At 46.3% G+C, this 24,392-nt stretch overlaps 1 protein-coding gene across 1 annotated transcript in view; it reads right to left on the reverse strand.

Moving 5' to 3' along the window:
* The window catches only part of MTREX (Mtr4 exosome RNA helicase), a 63,351-nt gene that overhangs the window by 38,276 nt on the left and 683 nt on the right, over positions 1-24,392 (reverse strand). Inside the window, 15 exon segments of the mRNA XM_083153661.1 lie at positions 2,748-2,821; positions 2,824-2,872; positions 3,772-3,873; positions 4,258-4,368; positions 5,386-5,465; positions 6,159-6,290; positions 7,468-7,569; positions 7,673-7,775; positions 14,762-14,886; positions 16,374-16,464; positions 16,566-16,740; positions 17,889-18,001; positions 20,046-20,108; positions 20,402-20,468; positions 21,242-21,376. Coding sequence (XP_083009787.1) covers positions 2,748-2,821; positions 2,824-2,872; positions 3,772-3,873; positions 4,258-4,368; positions 5,386-5,465; positions 6,159-6,290; positions 7,468-7,569; positions 7,673-7,775; positions 14,762-14,886; positions 16,374-16,464; positions 16,566-16,740; positions 17,889-18,001; positions 20,046-20,108; positions 20,402-20,468; positions 21,242-21,376 — 1,522 coding nt within the window.

A 24,392-nucleotide genomic window follows, 5' to 3' on the forward strand; every position in this document is an offset into this window, starting at 1 on the left:
ACAGGATTAGGAGGCGTGAAGGTGTTACAGGAGGGCGGCTCGCAACATGTGGATACCACGGCTTTGGTGACTCAGTGGACCTGTTGGCAGGTCAGACATTACCACCTGAGGGTTTTGCAATGAAAATGTTGTCACAGATTGTGTGCGAGGGCGAGAGTCGGGTTAATGAAAACGGTACATTTATAAGATAAACCCTGAGAAGCAGCCATCACTTCTGGAGTAGACCACACGTGTGTCTGCACTGCATCATAGGTTACATGCACTCTGTAGGGCGGCTTAGGAGAGACGTTTCCATGCAGCAGTTACACATCATCATTTCTCATACTAAAAACTACCTAGAACTAGCCAAAACTTTGTTATTCTCTCCGATTACATTTCAAATTGGAAGACTATATATTTCCATCATTATGGAACAATGAACGTTACAATGATGGGTACCAGACGTAATCCGGGTGCGCTGCAGTGACATCACAAAGAAAGGCTGTTCAAATATACTTCAATAAGTTTAAACGCGTCACTTGTCACAGTCACCCGCTTTGGAGACAGCAGTGTAGTCCATTTAGTATGGAACATTTTCGTTCTGAAATCTCGCAGGAGAACTATACAATTACTTCACCGCACAATACGCCAAAATGCTAAGAAAGGAGCACAATAGAAGCACTAAAGAGTCGCGAGGTTGCAGCCAAGTTCCTGTCCATTTGGATCCAATATAGAAAAATAGATGTCAAGCTCTACAACTATTCCAGTCCCATCTAGGCTGCAGAATTAAGATCACTATAATAAACAAACACTCATTGAAAACCAAGGTGCCAAACCGATAGATAAAAATGATACTACTACATTAAGAAGAATTATACCTCTACATTAAGAAGAAATATACCTCTACATTAAGAAGAAATATACCTCTACATTAAGAAGAAATATACCTCTACATAAAAAAAAAAAAAAAAGTCCAAAATCCAAATGATGTGATAAAGCAGCTCTACTTTTCTATGCAAAGGCCAATATCCCTTTGTGGTGTTAAATCACAAGGATAAATCGATAGTTTTATTGACAATTTGCCGAACTTATTCTTGCAGGTTTAGAGATTTCTTATATAAATAACTTGGGGTATAGTGAATTGGATTTACCTACTCTGTTTATTCTAGTATTTTTGGATCTAATACCAATTATTATTATTGCCGCTACAATTGAGACACCCACCAAACCATCAATGAAGTACATGGTGTAATTCTAGACTATAACTAATAACCTAGAACAACTATGACAGAGGGACGTTTAATAAAAAACACTGCACAAAGAATTGATTGCAAAGACTAGTTACCAGAACATAAAAATGACAGACCATAAACGAAAGGTGAGTGCTGGTGGCTGGGTGTGCCCAAACCGAGCAACATTTGAATAGCTCTGTTGGGCATCTAGTGACCCACAGCACACAGAATTGAATTCCACGAATAGAGCCCCAAATTAATACTGGGGACCAGATTCAAAGTTGTATGCAGGCTTAGTTTTTGCACTGCACAATTACACAAGGGGTATACACAAACACACACCTCTGGCTGACACCAGATACAGGTGGTACCAATCTGGGCAGAGATGGATTGTGGATTTACAAGCAGCTGTATGTTGGCGGTGCAGCCGATACTGAAGACAGATGGAGATCGTTGCCTATTCCATGCACTGAACGCTGCATTTACTGTATGCTACTCTGAATCAGGCTCTATGGGGCCGATTCGGACTGGTAACACGGACAGAAGAAAAATTGGTGACTGCTTCAAGTTACTTAAATACATACGGGTAAACGTAATATGGTGCGAGAATCCGGAGGTGCGGGAGTTAGGCCAAATACACACTAGAAGATGAAGTAAAAGATATCGTTCAGAAAGCCCGTTCTGAAAGATATCTTATGTTATCTTCTAGTGTGTACACTTGAGAACATTAACGATGCTTGCAGCCAAGTGTCATGAACAACCCCCTCCCTCATCAACCATGTCCGGACGAGGTAGGCCTTCGTTTAGGACAAACACGCTGCAGCCGCAGAGCCAGCATCAGCAAGTGTGTATACTCTTGCAGATACAAATCCACCCCACATGATATTGGCGTTGGCAGGATCACAAAGTGTGTATGCTCTTGCCGATATGCAAATCCCCCCCCCCTAACGATTGGCAGGGTCGCCTAGTGTATGGGGCTTTAGACCGAAAATGGATGTATTTTTAAAGCAGCAATCTTTTACAAGGCAAAACCAACCTAAATAGAGCTCAGGGGTAGATTTATTAAGCTCGGTGAAGTGTTAAACTGTCTGGTTTTTATCACCGTCCAATCAGCTCCTACCTGTGAAGCTACAGGCTTGGTTTGAAAAATGAAAGGTAAGAGCTGATTGGCCGGTAATAAAAACCAGACAGTTTAACACTTCACCGAGCTTAATAAATCTACCCCTCAGTGAGGACAGAATGTCCCATGGAGCAGAAGGGAAACAACTGGCTCCCGTTTTTACAGATCTTCAAATAGATCCTTGGAATCGTGTGAAGTTCCTTCTCGCCTTTTTTCACTGCTATTGTATATTGGGATTGATCCCCCCCCCTTACTGAACCTTTGATAGACCACCGTGAAAGATGCATTCTGGGAAGTAGCTTTGACAGATCTTTAGTATCCAGCTTAGAGTGAGTGCATGTCCCAGTACTAGACAAGGCTGGGTACCAAAATACAGTCGCAGTTACTGATAGAGATCTATTGATACAGCAAGTTACCTTCAGGAGCTGCTTCCCAACTGTAGGGCTCATTTTCTCATCAACCATGAGAATGACTATTCCCCTCTCATCCATCCACGTCTCCCGGCACGGCCAGACATCTGAATATATTCTCCTGAAGAGATCTAGCAAACAGAAGACATCAGAATCACTTGAGTGTTATCCAAGACCCTTTCTGTAGCTGTATTATACAGTTCATGTTTTCTATGGTGACCAGAATCTACTTAAGAGTATAATCAGATACAGAGAGAGGATTTACAGCAACATCTACTTCCATCATATTGTTACATATCTACTCTCTTCCTGTAGGAGAAAGCACCGTAACCACAAAAAGGGAAGGTGGCGCCCCCTACAGCATGTGCATTGTGGTCACCTGTGTTCCTAGCCAACAGAGTAAATCCTAAGCAGAGCCTGTTGTACCCACAGCTTTTACTGTATAAGCAGATTCATCATCGTCAGTTATTTATATAGCGCACACATATTCTGCGGATCTTTATAGAGTATTTGAACATCCACTATGCTAATCCCCTACTGTATTGTTCTATGTACTGTATTGTAGCCAGTGGCGGATCCACCAAGGGGCGGTCGCCCTGGGGCCCCCCACACATTTATTTATTATCAGTTTCTTATATAGCGCACACATACAGAGAATATTGAACAGTCACATCAGTCCCTGCCCCAGTGGAGCTTACAATCTATATTCCCTACCTCATATACATGCATACAGACATTCTAGGGTTAATTTTTGTTGGGCGCCAATTAGCCTACCAGTACATTTTTGGATTGTGGGAGGAAACCGGAGTACCCGGAGTAGACCCACGCAAGCATGGGGAGAATATACAAACTCTGCACAGTTAGGGCTATGGTGGGAATGGAACCCATGACCTCAGCGCTGTAAGGCAGCAATGCTAACCATTACACCACCAATGTGAGAAATCTGAACAAGCTCAGACATATAAGTTAGGAAATGCGATAAAGTTTGTATCTTCTCGTATACGAAAAATGCAATGTGTGTAATAATCACCCAGCGGAAGTCCTTGCCATCAAACTTTCTGGCATTGGTGAACAAGACGGTCCTGGCCGGCATGTTAATTCCCATAGCAAATGTCTCTGTGGCGAACAAAGCCTGTTGAGAAATGAAAAAGGTTTAATACAAAACATCTGAATACAACTCGAAAACATAACAACAACCTGTATACACACTGAGGGCGGAGCAGGGAGGGGCGGAAATTCTGCGGCATGGCCAGGAACAGTGATCTTGTGGACAGCAATTGCTGTACATGCGGAGTAGCCGACATTGGGGCCGTTTAGCTATATGAGATCTGTAGGAATGGCAGAGGTCGGTCTTCAAGGGACACCAATGGAATTAGTTTAACACTCTTCAGTGTGAATGGTCACAGAGGAGATTATCTATGTAGTAGCCAAAACTCAAGGCATCTATGGCCATAATGCCACAGCGAGGACAAAGACAATTACTGATGCATCTCCTCCAACACGCTCATACTGTTACCTTAAGCAAACCCTCAGAGAAGAGGATCTCTATGGTCTCCTTTAGAATAGGAAGCAGCCCACCATGATGTATGCCTATACCTCGCTTCAGAAGGGGCAGCACGTGTTCCACCTACGAAAGCAGAAAGAACACTCGGTCATGCTGCAGATCAGAAAGCAGCTAAGTAGTCACCAGCATTATAGCTTCATAAAGAGCTAATTGTTTTATCCATACCTCATTGACGTATTTACAGGGTGCAGCCAGTGGGTGAAGGACGCCTCCTTACCTCTTACACTATATTACCTATCCACTCCATTACAGACAATGTCCCAATTATTAACATTATGTATACAGTAATATTCTAGCATAACATTGCGCTTAAACGGTCAGTTCACAAACCTGATCCTGGGGTCACCAGAGATGATGTCACATCACTAGCCTTGACCCTACGCACAAAGCACTGTGCATTACTACACAGCAAGCCTGCAATGTGGTCAATGTCTCTCTGCTGCTCTAGTAGGAGGAGCCTAATATTCCAGCATTCTCCAGGAGAGCAACATAGTACATGGGACAGTAGGAGGAGCCTAATATTCCAGCATGTTCCAGGAGAGCAACAGAGTACACGGGACAAAGAAGGAGATGTATCAAGCCTTCAGAAGAGTGCCCAAGTCTAGATGTTGCCTATAGCAACCAACAAGCTTTGAGGTAGCATTTATCTTTAAAAATTATAGGTAGAAAGTAATTGTTTGCTATGGGCAATGTCATCGCACTTTAAAAGGCTTTATACTGTTACAATAAACTCACATTTGCAGCATGACTTTATATTCCATAAACAGCACTCTTGTATGGGAAAATAAAAAAATGTTAATGTTATCACTAACAGCTACAAGTACAGATACAGACATGCTCATTGAGCAGCCGCCATGTGGCAGGTGCGACTTGCGCAGTGAAAAATCGCATACCTGCCACCATGCTTGTGCGTCAACATCGCGCACACAACTCATTGAAAAGCATTGGCCGGTGCATGACACAGCGTAGCGTATACAAGTTTCGGGTGCACTAGCGGCCATATTGCAGCTCCAATGAGCGCAGCTATATCCAAAAGGAGTCTACAAAACCAATTTGCTGATGATAGACCAGGCACCTAACCTGTGGGAGCTTCTTATCTTCATCAGACAGGCAATCTATGGCGTTATTGAACACCTCCTCCACCATCTTCTTCTCCTCATCTGCAGGTGACAAGGGAACATTAACATGTGGTGGAAATAACATGAAGAGACACATTGGGGGTGTGTGTGTGTGTGTGTGTATTCAATCTCCACCGCAGCCATTTCCCGATTGGGGGGGGGGGGGGGGGGGGGGGATGGCTGCGGGCCCTATTCAATGCTGTCTTCCCTGACAGCATTGAACAGGGATCTTAACATAACGAGCACAACTTCACAAGCAGTCAGGCTTGGTCTGCCAAGAACGGCTGGGAAGTGACGTCAGCTCGCCTCTTCCCGGCCACGCCCCCTTCTCGTCCCACTGCAGGCGGGACATTGAATCCTGCCTGCAAATTCTCAGTCGAGCAGACCCAGAACAGGGTCACGGCTGTCGGGCCAGCTCGACAGTTGTGACCCAAGATTGAATATCCCCATTGTTTTACAGATATATTGTTTTTTTTTTTTTTTTTTAATAAAGACAAAAGCGCATAAGATATTCTTCTTATTCCCCAGATTTAGGAAAGTAGAAAGGAAGCCGGTTATAACGCTTTGTTAAGCTGGCTCTACTGCTCACCAACATTGGTTCCTATTGTTATTCCTAATTTTAGGATAAATACCATCCATGGGTTTATTTAGTAAATAAACAAAAAACCCAGATAAAACAAGTCTGCTAAACGTCCTTATTCATATGCGAAATGCATTAACTGATATACAATATACCTGAATTGAAGTCCAGCTTAGACATCTGCAGAGCGTAGGCCTCGCATTCCTTCTTGCTGAAGCTAAAAATAATGACAGGTTGGAAGTTCCGCTCCATGATCATCTTCACAATCTTGAACACATTAGAGGGTCCTGTGAAGAGAAGACGCAGGTGATGGGAGACAATTCAGCTTTACTCTAGGATGGCTAACCTTGACCATTTTTGGCCATGATGAAACGGATGCAGGGCATGCTGGGATGTGTGGTTCAACAACAGCTGGAGAGTCAAGGTTAGCCATCACTAATGTAATAGCACCTAGGTAGGAAGGTGGCGAACAGGGATGACCAGGAGCACCTAGGTAAGAAGGTGGCGAACGGGGATGACCAGGAGCACCTAGGTAGGATGGTGGCTAACGGGGAGGACCAGGAGCACCTAGGTAGGATGGTGGCGAACGGGGATGACCAGGAGCACCTAGGTAGGATGGTGGCTAACGGGGAGGACCAGGAGCACCTAGGTAGGATGGTGGCGAACGGGGAGGACCAGGAGCACCTAGGTAGGATGGTGGCTAACGGGGAGGACCAGGAGCACCTAGGTAGGATGGTGGCTAACGGGGAGGACCAGGAGCACCTAGGTAGGATGGTGGCTAACGGGGAGGACCAGGAGCACCTAGGTAGGAAGGTGGCGAACAACCCAGTTTGCATAACGAAAACTGCGCAAATTCACACTGCAAGCATTTACAAAGGGTTCGCATCTGGCACTTGTGCCCTTTACCCAGACAAGAGGTACAAGGGAGAAAATGGGGGGGGGGGGGGGGGGAAGGAGGAAAGGGTGTAACAAAATCAGCCTAAGTACTATTAAAGTGTCAGACCTGCTGACGTGGTTGGTAATTTAGTTCCAAGGAAGCTATACATCATAATAGCTGATGTGCACCTGCACATACACTTAATTCCCGACAGGGGAAATATTGGCACTCACACATTCAATGCTACCAATACCGACAGCATTGAAGGCTGTCAGACTGGACCGTTTGGTTGAAACAGTTTTGGAGAAATTACGGATTTTCCGACACTCGGTACATTGCATTCCGACTAACGATGTACTGTTGGAAGCCGTCGGAAACGGCCGGGATTCCAACTGTCGGAATCCGTGATTGGATAGTCCCAGCCCAACCCCCCCCCCCCCCCCCGACTTTTTTTTTTAATATCAGCACATTGCTCTATATTGCATATAGTCAGACAATTAGAAAGGAACCACAAAAAATATATTATTACAATAATGAAAAACTAAATGAAGGAATTTCAGTAGAGAATCTGTATCTTTAATCTGTACCTTTAGTTCCACCTTTACGTCCTTTTTGGTCACCTTTGGACAACTCCCCTGAGTCTCTCAGGACTTGCATTGCTGTATTAAAGTTGTCTTCTCGAAATCCCCCTGACACACAATAAAGACAAAGCCACAGGAGCATTAAAAACTATTAGATGTCTTATGGGAGGCGTACTCTTATGGGAGAACTCTAAAGCAAAGCATTACCAACTTACATTCTCATCCACAACAAGATGCAGTCCATCGCCCCCTGCTGGGAATATGTAATGCTGTAAGGGGGTAGGACGATAGTCTGTGTAGATGACATGGCATGGCTAAAAACAAAATAAAATACATCGTTTAGGAAGATAAATAACATTATAACAAAGGATGGGGGGGGGGGGGGGAAATCGATCTTTGGCAACCTAACACACCTGTGACATAGGAAGATAAATAACATTATAACAAAGGATGGGGGGGGGGGGGGGGGGGGGGGGAAATCGATCTTTGGCAACCTAACACACCTGTGACATACAGACGTATGATCTCCTTCCTTTACAGGTACAGTAGAGAAACTAATCAAAGTATTGCATAATTAAGCTGTTCTACACCAAATGTATTTATCTAGAACATTTCTAGAGTGACCACTACCATAATTCTACTTCCAGCTGCCGCTTAGAGCAGCCAAGTGTACAATCTACTGAAAAGATGCATAAATGTAAAGCTGGCCATACATCAGAAAGACCGGTCTAAAGACTGTTCACAAACAGGATTGTGTACAATTCCCTTGAAATCCCCGACAGTCCTTGTTGGTTTTTAGACACACAATGTACTCACAATTCGTCTGCTGCATGATTATATGATTGAAGCTTCATTTAAATAGGGGGCTGGCCTACTAGGATCAAAAGGATACGGAGTACCAAAAATCCATTGTTTTATTTATTTTTTTAATTTACAGGTTTGCCAGCAACTACCAATCTGCTCACATCTGCTGTGTTATGTCATTATTAAATAGCCCGACTGCAGCAATCCTCTGAAAACGGTTTTCAGATTAGTGACAGAATTGTGCAAAAGGACATCCACCGCTCTCTTCAGCCGCCCGCCCGTCTGCTACTTGGAAACTTCTGCAACTCCCAGCATCTTCACTGCCACAGGCCGCCTGGAAGCTGCACCTCTCTTCTCTGCTAGTCAGGGAGGGAGTGTCACATGACTCTGGTTGTATGATCCATCTAATGACAGATTGCATGCCCTTAAAAGCACATCCAATCTGCCCCCAATCCCAGTTGATCTTACGTGCAGCACGTCAGATCAGAGGACCAATACACCAATCTCCCGGGGCCGGGGAGATTGTGTGATTGTATACACACAATCTGCATACAATCCATGTTAAAATCAATTGAGATTGTATGATTGGGTACAATATCTTTCAGATGTATGGCCACCTTAACTATGCTCATATAGATAATAATGAGATTTATGTCTTACCTGGTAAATCTCTTTCTTCGAGGACATCAGGGGCCCACAGCGTTACAGTGGGTAGTAAGGAGATGGGAGAGCACCAGCACCCTAGAGGTTAAACTTGAACTGCCTCCCAGGCAGCCGGGCTCCTCCCCTCCTCTACCCCGCCTCCAGGCCAGGAAGCTCAGTTTTTTTAACAAGCCAAGGCAGGAGACAAGATAGAAGGAAGAGAAGCACCGCACAGAAACACATTCTGAACATGTTAGTACCCTCAACCGAGGGATAATATAACATAATCATAACTTAACCATAACGGAAGTAAAGCAGGCGCGGCAGGGAGGGATCCCTGTGGCCCCTGATGTCCTCGAAGAAAGAGATTTACCAGGTAAGACATAAATCTCATTTTCTCCTTCGGGAGACATCAGGGGCCACAGCGTTACAGTGGGACGTCCTAAAGCAGCCACCTATGGGTGGGGACGCGCCTGTGCCGCAGCCAACACACTCTGGCCAAAGGCCGAGTCCTGGGAGGCAAACGTGTCAAAAGCGTAAAAACGCAAGACAGTAATGGCGGACGACCAAGTCGCCGCCCTGCAAATTTGCTCAACTTTAGCACCGCCTCTTACAGCCCAGGACACCTCCACAGACCTAACGGAATGTGCCTGAATCCCTGCTGGAACCGGGAGGGAGGTGTCCAAATATGCCTGCCAGAGCGACTCTAGCGGGCAGTAGTTTGCGTAGAGGCGGGCCACCCTCTCATCCGAACACCATATAGTACAAAGAGAGAGAGAGAGTCTGACTAGTGCAACAGCCTAGAACGGTGCACATAGCACATAAATACGCCCCGGCCGGACAACGTCCAAGGAGGACCAAGCCGTAGTAACAACAGACTGTCTAAATGCCGGAACAATAATGTCCTGGTTGACCTGAAAGCCGGACACCACTTAAGGTAGTTGAGAAGGGACGGTAGGAAAAACCGCCCGGTTATAACCAAGAACCAAGGACTTACAGGACAGAGCTGACAGGTCAGAGACTCCCCTGGCCAAAGCTATCGCCAACAAGGAAACAATCTTCCAGGCGAGTCAACACAGGTCCACCGACCGCAAGGGCACAAAAGGTGGGCCCTGAAGAAGTCAGGATTAGAGAGATCCCAGGGGGCAACTGGGGTAACTAAGGGAGGCTGGATATGCAAGACATCCTGCAGGAATGTACAGACATCCGTCGACAGGGCCACCCGTCGACAGAACAAGATGTGCAAGGCTGAAATCCGAACCTTTAAAGATGATCAACGCAACCCAGCCTCCAGACCCTTCTGCAAGTAGAACAGAACCCTAGCCAGGTAGTAAGTCCCGGAATCTGAAGCGTAGGGTTCGCAGCAGGAAAAGTAAGCCCTCCATATGCGATGGTACACCCCATCTAGGGAGGTTTCCTCGCCCTGAGCATGGTGGAGTGAAACCCGCTGGGTCTTACCCGGGAGGTCTCAACAGCCACCCCGTCAAAGCCAAGTGCCTCAAAGCCGAAAGAGAGAGGCGGACCATGAGAGCCTGCCTGTGTCCAGGGGTAAGCGAATAGGAGGGGCTACTGACTGCAGATCCGAAAACCAGATCCGTCTGGGCCAAGGTGGAGCAACCAGAATCAATGTGCCGCCCTCCAGCTTCAGCTTGCGAGACATTCGCAAAAGGAGGAAAGTGGTGGAAAGGCGCCATCAGTGTGGACGGCCACGGAGCGGACAGGGCGTCTACCAGGCAAGCCCCCCCTCCGGGTCGCAAGACCAGGACCCGCACAGTGGTGGTTTGAGGGTATGGCGAGAGGCTGTCAAGGCCACCTCGGTTGGGCCCCACCGTTGTACCAGCATCTGAAACATCACTCTAAGGGGGGTCAAGTCGTCGGCATCACAGGTCTGACGGCCGAGGAAGACCGCCACCCAATTCTGGACTACCAGGATAAAAATTTCTGAAAAAGCAGGGATCATCTCTGAAAGATGCCGGATGCTTCTGTCATAGTGGGCTGACAACTAGTGCCACCCTGGTGGTTAACATATGCCACCCTTGTCGCAATGTCCGACTGGACTTGCACCGGCCAACCCCTAAGTTAGGGTTCCGCCAAGCGGACTGCCCGGAAGATTGTCTTTAGTTCGAGGACGATGATGGAGGGCTGGGCCACTAGAGTGGTCCAGAGACCCTGGAACGACCTTTGAGAAGTGACCACCCCCCAAACACGGGAGGCTAGCATGCATGGCTCCAGTAGCGAGGTCCCGTCCAGAAGCCCCCAGGAAAGGGGGGCCCTGCTGGAGACCAGGCGAACTTCTGGGCATGGATATTGTGGGAGGAAACCGGAGTACCAGGAGTAAACCCATGCAAGTCTGGGGAGAATATACAAACTCCGCACAGTTAGGGCCATGGTGGGAATCGAACCCATGACCTCAGCGCAGTGAAGCAGTAATGTTAACCACTACACTATCCGTGCTGCTCCTTGGACAGTATTGTAGAGGGTTGGTATGGAACTGAGCCTATTCTGCCAATTCGAAGGCCGATCCACCAACCCCAGGGACCCCACGCAGGCATGCACAGACACCTGCCAGGGGGACAAGAGATGTCTGATCCTGGACTGTAGAGCCAGATGGCAATCCCCCAGAAGGGATATCCTCTGCCGAATGGTATCTAAACCAGCCCCCATATTTGGCACTGGCCCAAATAAAAAGGAACCCTCAAAAGGGACTTTGAGTTCAGGCCTTCCAAGAGCACAGACACTGGTATGTGTGTGCAGCTATGGCCGAGGGTGACCCTCTGGAGGCGATTGGTGTAATTTCTAGAGCCGTCACCCCCAGGTAAAGTGTCACCTGATACTCAATAGAAGGCAGCAGGGTTTCCTCCGACACCCCTTATGCAGCGTCCGCTGTGAGAGAAGTTGCTCACGCAACTAAGGCCTTAGCCACCCAAGCAGATGCCTGGGGCAGGAGTGCGTCCACTTTAGGGACAGGTCTCCCAGGGGACTATGTCCTCCTGTGGAAGGGGGTAAAAGGAAGGGAAACCGCCGATGGCAAGCTAAACTTCCTGTTAGGAATCTCCCAACTGATGACCTTAGTCGAGTTCACAGATTTACGGAATAAACCCAGAAAACACCTAGGGAGACACCCAAAGGTGTAGGCGGCTCAGCGGGGTCGTTTAAGGTAAGGACCTATTTGACAGCTGAGACCAAGGTCGGCACCTCAAGACGAGGTGGGGGGGATTCACCTTATCACAGGCCCCCCATCTTCCATACCGTCGTCGACGGTCCCCTCTAGACAATGCTAATCCCAGGTGTCCTCCTCTCTGTGTCTGCTGACGGAGGAGTCTGGATGACGGGGGTATCTGCGTCTACCTGCAGGTACAGAGCGCTTCCACTGTGCGGGGAGCTACACCCGCCAAGGATGGGGACGGCATTTCTGGGGACCTTGTCTGGAGGCAGATAAGCACTCAGCCAAGGGATGAGGCTGCTACTGCTACTAGCTGCACCGGCAACGGAGTAAAGAACGTGGCCCAAGCAGGCTCCTGTTTTCTAGAGGAGGCTGTACCTGTGGGCATCGCCCAGGCATTGTAGCAGCCTGCGTATAAGCCGTACTGTACTAGTAATGGGGGCATAGGCCAACATTACAGGATGTACAAGACATCCGCGCCGGAGCCCCAGAGTCACTGGGACTCCTGGAAGACGTTGCAGTATTATAGCACTGTGAACCGGCTGCTAAAGCACAGGTAAGACAATGTACTACAAGTATAGAAGGCATACAATGCCATAGAATAGGCGGGTAGCCTATATGGTACCGCTAACACAGTATTCTCTGACCAACAGAGATAGTGTTCAAGCCATACACTGTAAGCTGGTACTACGTATACCTTGCGGTGGCGTAGACATTTGGCCCATATGTACGGCTAACACAGCATACTTCTGTTTTAAATTTTGCATTGTGGGAAGAAACCGGAGTACACGGAGTAACCCCACTAAAACACGGAGAGAACGTACAAACTCTGCACAGTTAGGGTCATAGTGGGAATTGAACCCACGACCCGAGCTGTGCTGCCCCCACAGTACGCAGTAAGCTAGTACTAGGCACATATAGCAATCATTGGCAGGCAGCCTTTCTGACAGGCAGTGATAGTGTTACACAGTGCACAGCCAGCCTGTGATATACATACAATGCAGTGATATAGACAGTGCAGTGATATACATACAATAGACAGCTGCCGTGATATAGACCGGCAGTCTATACGGTACAGACAATGCAGTATGCATCTGAGCCAGCTTGTAATAGACATACAAAGCAGTGATATAGACATACAGTGCAGTTATATATACAGGTGCAGTGGATATACTGGCAGTCTATATGGTACAGACAACGCAGTCTGCATCTGACAGCCAGCTTGTATCTGACAGGCAGATAACTGCACAGTTTGGGTCATGTTGGGAATGGAACCCATGACCTCTGCACTGTGATGCAGCAATGCTAACCATTACACCATCCGCTCTGTCCTTTATGCTTCCGACAGGCAGTGATGGTGTTAATTCACAGGATACAATGTTGCACTTGGCTCTGCTGTGCCCACAGTTTGAACTCTGTCTGCTCTGTAACCTGACTCCTGTAGGAGATTATTACAGGGGAGCCCAGGCAGTGAAGGAGTGGAACCCCAGAGTGGCTTGATAAGCTCTCTGTGTCCCTCCACACATGTTAAGTCAGCATGACCTAACCAGCAATACATGGCCATATAGTACAGTGTAACACAGATTAAACTGACAGGCAGCTAAACTGTTAACAAACAATGCAGCATACAAGGGCAATGCAATTAATGGCACAAGGCTCCTTTCAGAGCACAGTACTGTACCGTGTCCCGAAGGAGGGGTACAGGGGGGACATGCCCAAATGACCTGGCAGTGAAGGAGTGGAACTCCGGGTGGCTATGAGCTCCTCCGTGTCCCTCCTCACATGTTGCAGGCAGGCAGTAAGGGATCTCAGTGGCGGGAACTCTCTGTGTGATAAACACAGTTCCCTGCCTACTGTCCCCGGGTGGAGAGGCTGATGTGGGGGGAGCCTTCTCCCCCTGCTGACAAATGGCCCCCAGGGAGGTGTCCACATGCGGCGCAGGTAAAAATGGCAGGGGTCCGGCGCTACCGGGCGGCCCCGCATACCTGGCGCCGCTGCCCACAAACCGTTTCCCTGGTGGTCCAGCGGGAGCGGGTGGCGAACCAGCCGTCCGCTTGTCAGCGCAGTCGGCGGTCCCCCCCGCCGAACTGCTGCAGCCGCAATGCCCAGCAAGCGCAATCGCGCGCGCTCCCAGCGGGGAGCGCGTTACCTTTGTCAGGTCCCCGGCGTCCGGTGGCGGCTGTGGCTCCCCAGTGCCCGGGGGCCGCTGCAGGTCCCCACCCTCGAGTGGCGATGCAGCTCCGGACCCGGGTGATGGAGCAGCAGCGCAGGTGTCTGTGCAGACCCCCAGTGCTGCTGCTCTGTCACTGACACAAGTCAGTGTAAAAGAAAAATGAAAAATAAAATATAAAAATCAAGTTAGGCTGCTAAATAGCAGCCCCTCTATTAGGTGCATCTGGCTCCTGCCAGCACCCGAAAAAACTGAGCTTCCTGGCCTGGAGGCGGGGTAGAGGAGGGGAGGAGCCCGGCTGCCTGGGAGGCAGTTCAAGTTTAACCTCTAGGGTGCTGGTGCTCTCCCATCTCCTTACTACCCACTGTAACGCTGTGGCCCCTGATGTCTCCCGAAGGAGAAATTATGGTAACCCTTTGCTGCCATCTACTGGTTTTACATGAATACTGCAGCATTGCCAAATGAAATGCTACACACCTACTAAGCAGCAGCTATTGTACCATAGGTCAGCATGAACTTACCTGCTTGTGGAGGTGGCAGATCCATTCAGCAAACTGACGAGCATTAGGAATGGTGGCAGAGAGGAATACGTAATGCACGTTGTCTGGCAGAAGAATGATGGTTTCCTCCCAGACAACTCCTCTCTCTGGTGGGGGAAGATGGAAAGGAGATTCATCAACATCTCTTATCTGACACATATAAAGGAAAATATAAACTCTCTACTATATAAAAAGGACAGAGGAGCTTTATTTACAGCAACTTCTCGAGCAGAACAGCCATCTGAACACAAACTGAATACAGAATAGGTTTAAATAGCATTGAGAATGTTTTACGTTATCTCAGCAATCTACTGCGTGTTTATACACCAGAACATCTATGTAAGGAACTATTCATTTTACATAGTATTATACTGGTTTCATTTGTATAAAAACAGGAGATCAGGATAGAATTGTTTGAGCACTAATTTCTGGAGCTTGCATGCGATAAGCCAGGGGTGGCCGAACCGGTCCTCGTAATCTACCAACGGTCAACATTTTCCAGATCCCCTACCTGGTGCACAGCTGTAGTCATTACTAACTGTCACATGACCCAGATCACCTAGCTGGTGCACAGCTGTAGTCATTACTAACTGTCACATGTCCCAGATCACCTAGCTGGTGCACAGCTGTAGTCATTACTAACTGTCACATGACCCAGATCACCTAGCTGGTGCACAGCTGTAGTCATTACTAACTGTCACATGTCCCAGATCCCCTACCTGGTGCACAGCTGTAGTCATTACTAACTGTCACATGACCCAGATCACCTAGCTGCTGCACAGCTGTAGTCATTACTAACGGTCACATGTCCCAGATCACCTAGCTGGTGCACAGCTGTAGTCATTACTAACTGTCACATGTCCCAGATCACCTAGCTGGTGCATAGCTGTAGTCATTACTAACTGTCACATTTTCAAACCTGCTGCATTAGTATACGTATGCCCCTGTTAATCCTATTGTTTGGTTTTACACTCATCGAGACGTTCCCTGGACCTTCCATATCTGTAATATTCTACACTTACTTGTAGGTGACGAATCTACTGCCATCTAACTACTAAAGTCACTGCCATTTAATCCTGTTAGAATGGTCATGATGTATGGAAGCTGCTGAGCGATTGGTTACAAAAACCAGATACTGCTTAAGAAATACAGATGGAGCGCCTCTCATTTAGCGCCAGCCCTCGCCAGATCCCCTCTGCTGGCAAGAGCTGATGGAGAGGAGCTCCATCTTATGGGGACACGGGAGCATTCCAGTCTCTCGGCGGCGGGGAGCGGAATCCCTGCCTGTCTCCGCTTCAGGGAGATAGACAAGGTTAGGGATCTCGTGTGTGCGCCCCCCCCCCCCCTTCTGTCTGATGGCGGGTCCTGGCGAGTAGCGATAGAATCGCCAGGACCCAGCCATATGAGAGGTGCTACATCTGTGCTTAGGTGTTATCGCCGCACACAAAATGACTATATTTTCTATATGTGTGCAATTAGTTCCCAGTCCCCTTGTAATCACAGCCACAAGAGGACAGAGTAAAATACATTAAGTGCAGGTACAGTACATTAGCTGATGAAGGTTACACTACCATCACCATACACTAATACACACCAGCGTCTCGCATGTAATGAATCTCATCAAATATGACCCAGGCAACTTCACGCATGACTTCCGAGCCTCTGTATAACATGCTTCGCAAAATCTGCAGATGAGAAGACAAGACTGTATATCATACACCACCACTGAGGCACAGGAGCAAGTGGGGAAATACTATAAAGGTTCCCCATAATATATTGTATGTACCTCTGTTGTCATAACCAGGCAGGATGCAGTAGGGTTGATTGTTACATCTCCAGTCATTAAACCAACATCTTGAAATTCTTCGTACATCTCTCTGTATTTCTGGTTACTCAGAGCTTTAATGGGACTGGTGAAGATGACTCTCTGCTTCTCTCGCAGAGCCAGCGCTATGGAGTATCTGGCGTGGAAAGAGCAACAAAATGCTACAGTGAGTAGGAGACATAAAAGCTTATTTGTGGGAAGGTTAAATAGCCTGGTGGAAGCACTGAATGATTAATAGTACAAACTATGAAAATAAATCTGTGGCTTCTAACGGGTTGGCGCAAAAAAATATTTGGTAACATTACAGCAGAATGCAGCGCCACCAAGGGGAATTAACTTTTTTTTTTTCAGATCAATTCCATATAATAAACGCCAAGGCTGCTCCATCACCTATATGGGGGAATTCAGGTGTTTTGCATGCCAGTGACCACTAGATGGGGCCAGAAGGAGCAATTCAGGTGTTGCTCCATTTGAGCATTGACATTATTGCTATGTTGTTGCGTCATTTTTATGGGCTGGTAACTAATGAGTTCATATCAGTTCTTGAATTTAATCCTCAAATTTTCCCAATAGATCTGTGGTAGACAACTCCAGTGCTCAAGAGCTACCAACAGTTAAGGTGGCCATACATCAGAAAGATATTGTACCCAATCATACAATCTCAATTGATTGTAAGATGGATTGTATGCAGATTGTATGCACATCTTGTGTACATAATCATACAATCAATCAGCAGATGGATTGTATGACTGATTGTGTGCACATCTTGTGTACACAATCATGCAGTAGATGGATTGTATGATTGATTGTATGATCGATTGTGTGTAGATTGTGTGTCCAAAAACCACCAAGGACTGCGGTGGATTTCAAGGGAAATTGTACACAATCATGAGCGCAATCGATCTTAAGATCGATCTTTCTGATGTATGGCCAGCTTTACTGTTTCCCAGAGCTCCTCACAGAATCACAAGTGAAGTAATTAGCTCCACCTGTGGATCTTTTACAATATGTCAGTCAGTAATGAGTGCACCTGTGAGGTGAGCTGGAAAAAGTGAACTGTTGGTAGCTCTCGAGGACTGGAGTTGGCTACCACTGCAATAGATCATATTGTGAGGATGTCTGTCTGTCTGTGGAAGCAGGTTGGGAAACCCAGCATGACTGTCCAACAACTTGCTGGTGACCCAATGACCGTATCCCAGACAACTCCGGTTCTATTTTCCCCAGGAACAAACGATAGGTTGTGTAATCTATGTAGACAGCGAGAAGATAAAGAGCGGTACATACTCGGCACAGACGGTTTTTCCAGCCGATGTGTGGGCAGACACCAGGACAGACTGATTGTTATCAATGCACAAAATGGCCTCTCTCTGAAACGCATCCAATATAAAAGGATATTCCTACAGAAAGACAAAAGAGTTATTACTTCATTCCCATTTAAGCAAAGGTATACCAATTGGACCATTTCCCCTCACCATTTACTGCACAGTGACGGTCTTGGGACTTCCTCATGATATTAAGCTAGCCATACATTTTAAGATATGTCCAACTAATTTGCTGGTTGGAATCGAAATATTGTAACGTGATTTATGGGAGCAAAATGACAATCATTTGTTTGCTTCCAAGTGTCAAAACAGATAAAACGGTCATTCATTCTTCTCATCTCAAAATATCTTCCAACACGACCTCTACGCTTCTCCCAAGATATGCATCACTCATTACTCGCTCCCATTCCTGATTGCAGGACTTTCTTCCTCTGTGGAATGCCCTCCCAAGCACAATAAGATTCTCCTCTAGTCTCCAACCCTATAGGCGTTCCCTGAAAACTCACCTCTTCAGGCAAGCATATCAAATTCCAGTACCAGCCACTTAACCTTCATATACCGATCCTATCTAATCAGATGCCCACTGCACAGTCCACACATCCACTTTTTCACATTTTCCATCCTCCTGAGCCAAGGCCAAACTGCTGGGTCACCAGATCTTACAGCACACCAGGAACCTTTGCATTTTGGTGGAATGCAATAAGGAATACATTATCTATCCTTATGTATCAATGCCTATTTCCCTATAGATTGTAAGCTTGAGAGCAGGGCCCTCCTACCTTTTGACTGCCTGTAAATACCGTTTGTTGTATCACGGTCTCCTTTTGTAAAGCGCAATGGAATATGCTGCGCTATATAAGAAACTTAATACAATTCATGCAAATTTGTTAAAGCAAATAGATTCACACAATTTGTCTGAATGACAGTTGAAGAATTTTCGGTACTTGTTTCCTAGCATGGCGCCACTGACTTTAATTGTATGGCATTGGGTCGGAAAAATCGGGTCCATCGCATGCCACCGATCCGATTTTTACATTGGATCCAATGTTAAATGGCCCCCAGACCCCATTTTTAATTGTATACCCACCCTAATGGTTAATTATATGTCAAATGCGCCCCCCCCCCCCCCCCACGTTGAACGCCAACCTGAAGCGTGGCGAGCGCAGCGGTACGCATCCTCCGACCTTTTCATAAACCCACTATCCATGCCAGCGTGGAGTTGATTTCATATAGTGTGGCGAGCGCAGCGAGCGGCCACGCATTACTTCACAGGTATTACGCGTCCGCTCGCCACACTTCGGGCTCGGTGGCTCGCCACATTATATAAAATCAACTCCACACCGATGTGGATAGTGGGGGTATGAAAAGGTCGTAGGACGCAGGCTCGCCACGCTTCGGGTTGGCGTTCATCGGTGGGTGGCGTTAACAATGGGGGGGCATTTCACATACAAATTAGCCATTAGGGTGGGTATACAATCAAAAATTTCCAGCGTTTGGGAGTCAATTGTTATAGTCATGTATTCCCATACACCAGGGCTGGGCAATTGCGGCCCTCCAGATGTTGATAAACTACACATACCAGCATGCATTGCATCAGTTTCAGCATGGCCACATAGCAAAACTAATGCAAAGCATCCTGGGATGTGTAGTTCATCAACATCTGGAGGGCCGCAATTGCCCAGCCCTGCCATACACTATCTTTTTTCTCTTCCGCAATAACCCTGTATATTGAATTGAAGGTCTACCCTGGTGGCAGCTCAGTGGAAAAGGGCCCTGGAAAAATAACTCCGGTCCAGTGAGCCGGGAATCCGACCTGGATAGTCACATGGGTCAGACCCAAGAAACAGGTCAGTGCAAATGAGCGACGCAGGTCCCTTTAAAAGCCTTCCGAGAGACAGCTCACTGGTGCTTTGGAAGACACGCCCCCAACCAGGACCCACCTACTGTGAACAGTGTTTCAAGCCTCTCTGACAGTGCATGAAACAGTGTTCACTTTCCCAGGTCAGACGTGGGTTTTTATTGGAAAAGGGGTATTACGGTTTAAACCAGTTCTGCTGTGATAGTAAATTGCATCTAGAAAAGCCATTGGTGTAATTTGCCACCTTATATTAAAACACACCTTCGCAGCTTTACCAACTCTGGGTTTTAAAGGCATGTACTCATCATCCGCAGGAAGAGCGACCTATGAAAGAGAAGAGGTAATATTAGCTTCCTGATATTTAGCCATTGTATTACATAGCTGAAATGTTCTAAGTTATTACGACACTAATCAGTAGATTTGCCATCTATCAGATTCGCAAAGATGCCAATGTGTGGCAGCTTTGTCAGAGGGATTTTAAAGAGCAATAGTGAGTAAAACTAAACAATGCTGATTTAGCACTAATTACTATTGCTTGAGGAAATCCATCTGCAGGTTTATAAAACCCAATGGACAGTAAATCTACCTGAGGCTTCCTATACATTATCAATATTTACCTCATGGGTGCAGCCATCAACGGTGTCCACTTCTTGTACTTTAATCCGTGGCATCAAGTCTGCCAGGCTGGAAATCAAACACGTACAGGGTTAGGACAGTTCCCAAGTACCCAAATAAACAAGAATCTCAGTGTGCATGTTGTGTTTCTATTATGGTTTCCATCACAACACGAATACCCCTTTTACATCGCAAACACAGGCCAGACCCGGGATCGCAATCCCAGATCTCACTTGGGTCTGGCACTTTCGCACTAAACACGGATTGTCCATTATACAAAAGTTTAACCACTCTTATAATCCGGGATTGGTCAACCTGGATTATAAACTTTGGTGGATTCACACCGCACCTCGACACGCCACCAAACCAACAATAACCCAGGTCTGAGGTGCGGTGTGAAAGGGGTATAACAGTAGGCGATTACAAGCAGTGACATCGCAGACACAGTTCCGGCTTACTCCAAAATCGGGAATCTATCAAAAGAAAAAGTATAGAGTTCTCTGTTAAATGTACAAAAGTGCATAATGTACAGCAGGGATGGGGGAACCTTCGATCCTCCAGCTGTTGTTCAACTGCACATCCCAGCATGCCCTGCTACAGTTTTGCTATTTGGACATACTAAAACTGTTGCAGGGCATGCTGGGATGTGTAGTTAAACAACAGCTGGTGTGGAGGGAGTCTGGGACTGCTGGAAAAAAAAGTTAGCCCAGACATCTCTCCAGGATCTAATACTCAATATTCCCTTGTGCCCATAGTAGATGGAAAAAGAAAAATAGTATCAAGATGTTAACTGTGCACAAAACCTACATGAGTGAAATCATTACAAAGGTGTCGGTACTTACTTTATGTCATCTGACAATGGTTCAGGTTTTAACTTCTTTCCAAAGATGTAATCATCTGCAGACTCAATACTGCTGGCCTCTCTCTTGTGGGTCAGAGGTCCTGTGATTGCAGCATTAGGTCTAGCGTTTCTTTTCCTGGGAATATAAATCATGTTCGGAGTGATCAATGTCTTCTCTATTATTATTCTCCTTTATTTATATGGCGCCACAAGGGTTCCACAGCGCCCAGTTACAAAGTACACAATCAAACAGGAAAAAAAAAAAAAAAAAAAACAACAACAAACAATAACTTACAGTTGAAGACAATACAGGACAAACAAATACAGGGAAATTGATTATAGGAACATCAGCCGATTGCTGCCACATAAGTATCAAGGTGGCAGCAAACAGCATGCTTTGGTGCAGTCGAAGACTGCTGAAGTAAGAAAGGATAAGCACATGAGGTAAGAGGTCCCAGCTCGTGAGAGCTTACATTCTAAAGAGGAGGGGCAGACAGACAGGGGTGACACCAGAGACACCACAATTCATTTTAGGCAAATAAAAACAGTCTGAAAATGAACCAGTAATTGCATAACATGTGGGATCCGGGATAAGTTCCCATGTGTTATCGTTGTTCTGTCGGCTGCTTTTCAGGGATACATTGCACTCAGAAGATAAGGACACCCTCATCAGAGCTCAATGGATAGCTCCCGGCAAAACAATTACCCCGATTCAATGACCGTGGGAATTGGATACCCTCCTATACTGCCAACCACTGTAGGAAGCCGTCACGTCCTTCTAAAATTTTATTTTCAACATGGCATTTCGAGTTTACTTTGGTATGGATTCATTTTGACTAATTTAAGCACACACATTACAGCAAATACTGTAAACACCAGGAACACAGTATAACTAAGTCACCATAATACAGCGCATGCAATTCTTCTAAAAAATTAAAATATATATATAAAAATGGGGAAAACTGCCAAGTTTGGAAAATATCAGGATTTGTTGAAATGACGAAATCGCCCTTTTTACACTAGCTTTTGTAATTGCCCCCAGATGGATCTAACCTGTCAACTTGGAACACCACCTAATGTTATCTACTAGGGGACCGGTGTCATCTAATAAAGGGGGAACATACCCCATAAATACATGCTCTAAAGCTCAGTGCTGGCATCCATCCTGTTATATGAAAGTGACAGTTCTGCACTCTGATTCCAAGTCTACACTCTCCACCAATACATTTATGTTGTAAGTTCTGCGGTGCCTCAATCCCTGCCAGCATATTAAGGCAAAATAAAATTTGGGAAGTGTGGTAGATACACACAGCTGAGCATGGTGGCACATCACCAGTAACTGAATTCCCCTCTGGGTATAACATATCCATACACAGAGCAGACGTATAGGTAAGCTATACACACTTATGAATTGGCCACTCAATATGTCATGCTGTGATGTCAGTGTCAGTAGATACTACAGTCAGTGTAAAGGAAGTGCATGGTTCACCCATACACCAATATATCAGCATTGTCTGTGCTGCAGGGCTCAATGACACGGTACAGATTTCAGCAAAATATGGCACTGTAACATGAACAACCTCAGAACACAGTTCTAAAGACAATGAAATATGTAGACCGTCAAGAACACATTGAGAGACCTTTTCATTCTCACTGACAAGTATTTTAACATAATTAGTGCTAGTCAAAACAGGCCTAACACCTGTATGTTCTAGAAACTTTTTCAGAAAACACTGGTTTAAATTATAATCTAGGGCAGAGGTTCCCAATCTTTTTTGATTCACGGCACCCTAGAGAATCAGAATTTTTTTCACGGCACCCCTAGGTCCAAAAAAATTAATTAGATTGGGTTTATATGCGATTCTTAGCGGCAGTTATGTGGTAAAGGGCAGGATTTGCTTCTGTTTGTACACATTCTATGATTGGCAGCCACCAGCACTGGTTTTGCTCCTAAATAATTAACCATTAATAATTTGAGTTGGTCCTGGACCACCAAGCCGCGGCACCCCTGCATGTGTCCTGAGGCACCCCAGGGAGCCACGGCACACAGTTTGGGAACCACTGATCTAGGGGCACCATCATATGCCATGTAACAGTCATTTGTAAATCAACCAATAGGATACTCAAGCAGAAAGGGGCGAGGTTGTTTGTACATTTAGAATTAACACTGCCACCGGATTACAAAAAAACGTGAAGCAAAGCATCAACAGAAACCCATCAATCAACCAAAGGCAGCAACCTGAAAAACAGCAACATCAGGAACAAAAATAAATAAATAAATCCAGAAAGTTAATGGTTGCAAAACAACGTATTCCAACAGCCTATGTACTAAGCCTTGGAGAGTGACAAAGTGGATGAAGATAAAGTACGAGCCAATCAGATCTTAACTACCATGTTATAGGCTGTGTGGCAGATTTATGAATTGTCATTACGATACCAGCACACCTCTTCTCCCCTATGTATATAAAAAAACATGTGTGAGGCAGATGACAAGAAATCCATGCATCGGTGGAACCATCTTTAAGACAGCATGGTGAGGTGTCCACCAATGTATGAACAGTCAATAGTGATGACCGTTCTGACACCTTCAGTGATCAATTCTGACATCTGTCCCATGCAAAGCCAATGTAGTGGTTGCTGCTGGGCTGCATGGTAGATCCCCGACTACGACAGACGCTATGTTAATACATTTCCCTGCTGCTGCATTTGGTGGCTCAGCAGAAAAGAAGCGAAGCAGGAATTACTATCGCTATAGCAGCAAAATGTTGGCTGCTAGAAGACATCTCAAGGTGAATAACAGGAGCTGATTGGCTGGTACTTTATCTCTCTGCGAGGCTAATACACACATGCCGATATTAAGGCATTTTCTAAGCGACTTGGCTTAGTTTGGCAAAGTCTCTAAGCAAAATTCCCCTACATCAGTGTGTGTGTGTGTAGGGGCTATAGCGACAGCAATGCGCGTAGCTGGCCGAAATTGATGAGCAGTGTCCATCAATATCGGCATTGCCAGGGTTCTCTCACTGGTGCTGTCCACACGCTCAGTACACAGAGCTGACAGCTCCCTCTGTGTGCTGAGCGACACAGGAACAGAAGGGCCCATCCTAGCATGTGTGTAGGGCCCATTAGTGCTGCAATTATCGCATGTGTTTTGG

The sequence above is a fragment of the Crinia signifera genome, chromosome 1, assembly GCF_055691185.1.
Source record: "Crinia signifera chromosome 1, ASM5569118v1, whole genome shotgun sequence".
NCBI lineage: Eukaryota > Metazoa > Chordata > Amphibia > Anura > Myobatrachidae > Crinia > Crinia signifera.